The sequence below is a fragment of the Phragmites australis genome, chromosome 15 (genome assembly GCF_958298935.1).
Source record: "Phragmites australis chromosome 15, lpPhrAust1.1, whole genome shotgun sequence".
NCBI lineage: Eukaryota > Viridiplantae > Streptophyta > Magnoliopsida > Poales > Poaceae > Phragmites > Phragmites australis.
In genome coordinates this window covers 9,509,319-9,513,128 of record NC_084935.1, presented here as the reverse complement: position 1 = coordinate 9,513,128, position 3,810 = coordinate 9,509,319, and the positions used below count along the sequence as shown (strand labels likewise).

At 50.0% G+C, this 3,810-nt stretch overlaps 1 protein-coding gene across 1 annotated transcript; it reads right to left on the bottom strand.

Moving 5' to 3' along the window:
* Positions 1 to 1,256: 1,256 nt before the first annotated feature.
* Positions 1,257 to 3,533, bottom strand: LOC133892669 (dof zinc finger protein DOF5.3-like). The gene has a single exon (XM_062333564.1). It carries the CDS (start codon positions 3,094 to 3,096, stop codon positions 2,071 to 2,073), a length of 1,026 nt encoding a protein of 341 aa, XP_062189548.1. The 5' UTR covers positions 3,097 to 3,533; the 3' UTR covers positions 1,257 to 2,070.
* Between the last annotated feature and the right edge of the window lie 277 nt (positions 3,534 to 3,810).

Below are 3,810 nucleotides of genomic sequence, written 5' to 3'. Positions count from 1 at the left end.
AGTCTTAGTGTATGTGTGTAACACATTGTTCTTTTTTAGCAAACAGGAGAGGAGCTGGTTTATCCGTATATCGCACTAAAATTTTACGCTGTTGACAGTTTGCAACATATATACAATATTATAAAATATATACAGTGTTAGTTTTTTTTTCGAATTCACATAAGTTTAACACACATATTTCTGATGAGCATAACTGAAATGTTAACTAAATTTCCTTAAAGAACGCAAAAGGAAATGAGGCAGATTGGGTGTATCCATGGAAGCTGCTCTAAAAAAGAGAGCCATGCATGGAAAAATATTAACAAGCATAATTGTTTGCTGACTACTTGGCATTCTGAGTTCTGACACAAAGATATACTCCATTAGAGAGATCTTCTAGCAGTGCGTGTCCCCCATTCTAAATATTACTGCACGATTTAATGTCCAATTAATATTTTGTGCTAAAAAATTATTTCAAAACGCTAGCCTTCACCCAGATCTGTATGAATAAACTTCATAACTAAAATTCCGTTTTTGGAAAATGCTCAAAAACCATCAACTAAACTAATTAGCGAAACAAAAGAAGTTCATAAGCTTTTTGTGTTGCTTTTCATGTAGTAATCTGAAAAAGGAGAAAATAGGTGTCAACATCAACTTGCTATTTTCACCTTGCATCTAACTAGCAAATTCATTGTCGAAGAGCACTAGCCCAATTGGTAAAGCAGCACAAAAAGGACAGGGAAAAGAATACAAATGTTGCTATAAAAAGCTAACTTGGTAAATAAAATTTTGAAAACAACAAAATGCCTACTAGTGAAAAGCCACACATGCAACTCAGTTCTTCCCCATTTCAGGCTCTAGGACATAAACTGGGTTCCATTTCTCCCTTTCTGTAATGCTCATCCTATCAGTGTGAAAATAGCTAGCATCAAGAAAATGGAGCTCAAAGTTGCTACAAGACAAGCAGGTACGAACATGCGACGCAGCCATTTTTTTATCGTCTCTGCAGCAGAACGATCGAGGGCACAAAAGATTATGATCACACAACCATGATAACTGCAACTGGAATCCTATGATCCTGTAATGAAAAAGAAATATAGGAGCACAGAATTCAAAGATCAGATCATGCACTCACACTCGCGCATGAAAAAGAGAGCAGCCAAAGATAAAGGCGCCTGCACGCGCATCACCAAAAGTGAGACATCCATGCACTAAAAGTGATGAAGTAACACCAGCACAGCATGCAGTAGTGGTACCACTGCTGAGAAAAGCATATGTATCTATGTAGCATCATGAGAACTGCAGATGTTTTAATTTCTCATAACTCACAAAGTCATCATACTTCGTACAAGCAAATTAAGTTTGAACAAAAAAAGCCCCAAAAGAAAGAAAAAATTCACTCTAGAAGAAAGAAAGAAGTTGATGCATGAACCCTTGCCGGCACTAATGCATGAGAACTCAAAAACAGTTCGCTAGTTCAGCTGCAAAGGGGTAGAAAGTACTAGTATTAACTTGTACATCTAGAGAGTTCTTCCCAAATCCATGGTAGAGAGAGATATAAAGTAACCAATTAAACACACTGATTAAAATGCCGAGATGAGAGAGAGGCCCATAGCTTGCACCACCATGCTATAGCTGCTTCTCTCATGGCTAGCTTTTAGCTATTGTATCCCCCACACCATATGCCCTATGTACAAAACACCCAAGGAAGGAGAAGCTAGCCAAGAAGTAGCAAATCAAGGAGTGGCAACACTGCACTTACACTTCTTGGCTTCTTTGCTTCTCCTGGTCTCCTCCTCCTTCATCTTCTTCTCCATCACGCATGCTAATTGTCGTCTCAATCATCGATCTACGGTGAAGAACATGGATCCGATGCGAAGAAAATCCTCTAGAAATATTGGATTGTTTGATCGATTTGTCTAATTTCCTGCCCTATGAGGCCGGTGAGATGATCCCTCTTCATCCACAGTGCTCTCTCTCTCATCTCAGCTTCCCCCCACAAATTACATGTTATTTTAGTCAAGAAAAAATTAACCAGAAAATTTAAGGTGAAAAAATAAAGTTAACGAGCCAGCAGGATAGCCAGGCGGGCTAGAATAGCGTGGCAATGGAGGATCCGCAGTTGGCGATGTCCGGCCACGCCGCTGCGGCGCCTCCAATACCGCCGTTGCCCCAGTACATGAACGAGGAGGGCGCGGCGGGCGCCGCTGAATTTGAGCTAACCGCGGGGTTCATGGACGCGGCCGCGGCCATGAGCGCGTCCGACGCGATGATGTTGGCGTCGATATTGGACGACGACGGCGTCAGCAGCTCCCAGCAGGTACCGCTCTGCTCCCCGGCTGACGTCTTCTGCTGCTGGTGCTCCCCGGCGCTGGCGGCCTCCGCCTTGACGTGCAGCTCCTCCAGCCCCGGCACGATGGAGCTGGACAGCAGCGGCGCGTAGAAGCTGTCCATGATCCCACCGCCACCCACTCCGGCCTCCTGCATCCACGGCTTGAGATGGATCTGCCCGCCAGCGCCACCGCAGCCGTAGCCGAGGCCTAGCAGGTGGTCCACCTGCGTCTGCTGCTGCTGCATCTCGTAGGCGGTTGCGTCCGAGGAGACCACCGACTGCATGGCCGCCTGGAAGAGGCCGAGGTGGTCACCGCCGGAGCCGCTGCCAAGAAGCAGCGACGCCAGCGAAGTTCCCCCGTGGAGCCCCAGCGCCGACGTCAGCGACGGAAGCGAGCCCGGCGGCGGCGGCGGCAGCGACAGCGTCGACGCCGCCGAGGAGGACGTGGCAGCCGCAGCGGCAGAGGAGGCCCCGTTCCTCCCCCCGGCGCCGCCGCCCACGGCGCTGCTCCTGGAGCGCTTGTTCTTGCGGCAGCCCCCGCCGACAGGGACGTTGCGGAGCGTGCCGCCGCGCGTCCAGTAGCGCTTGCACGCCTTGCAGAAGTGCCGCGGCTGCGACAGCGAGTAGTTGTTGTAGTAGCAGAACTTGGTGTTGGCCGAGTCGCACCGCGGGCACCGCAGCGCCTCCGCCCGCGGGTCAGCCACCGGCGCCCCGGCCGCCGTGGCTCCCCCGCTCCTCCCCGCCGCCGGCTGCTGCACCGCCGTCGCACCCCCCGCGCCAGCCATCTCCGCCACGCACAGATCGACGCAGCCGATGAGCTGAAACGGCCGAGAGATCGGTCGGTCGAGCTAGTCTCCTGTGCAGAGAGAGAGAGAGAGCAGCGAGAGGAGAGAGAGGGAGATGGAAGGAAGTGAGGAGGAGGAGGAGGAGGAGAAGGGTGGGTGGGGTTTTCAGGGGGGAGGTTCGCTGACAAGAGCTACAAAACAAAGCGGGCGTGCGGTATTGTTGAGCGCTGATGGCGATAGCGATACTAGGCACTTGCAATACCGCCGCAGCGCAACACAACACAGCAAGTCAGCAACCACTTCGCTGGTCGAAACGCCGCCACGAATGAGCAGAGAGAAGGGGGTGCACGCAGTCTAACCTAATTTTATAGACGACGGCGACGACGACGTAGCAGGGCTGCCTGCGTATAATAGTGGCGGTACGTGTATATATGTATGGAATGTTGGGGTGGTTAGTGTATGTGTGATGGGTGCAGTGGCGCCTTCCTGCCTGCCTCGCGTGTTTCTCGCTTTAATACACGTGGTTTGAGTTGAGTGTGTATTTGACTGGAGCATGGAGCATGGAGCACCAGCTGGGTTTACCAGGAGGGAATTGAATGAGCTTCTGCTAATCAGTAATCAGTAATCACGTGTTAATTGTGGGGGCTGGGAATGCTTGAAGACAGTGCACCTGGTTGTGAATAAATGTGTCCATTCAAAAAAATTTCTTCAGGA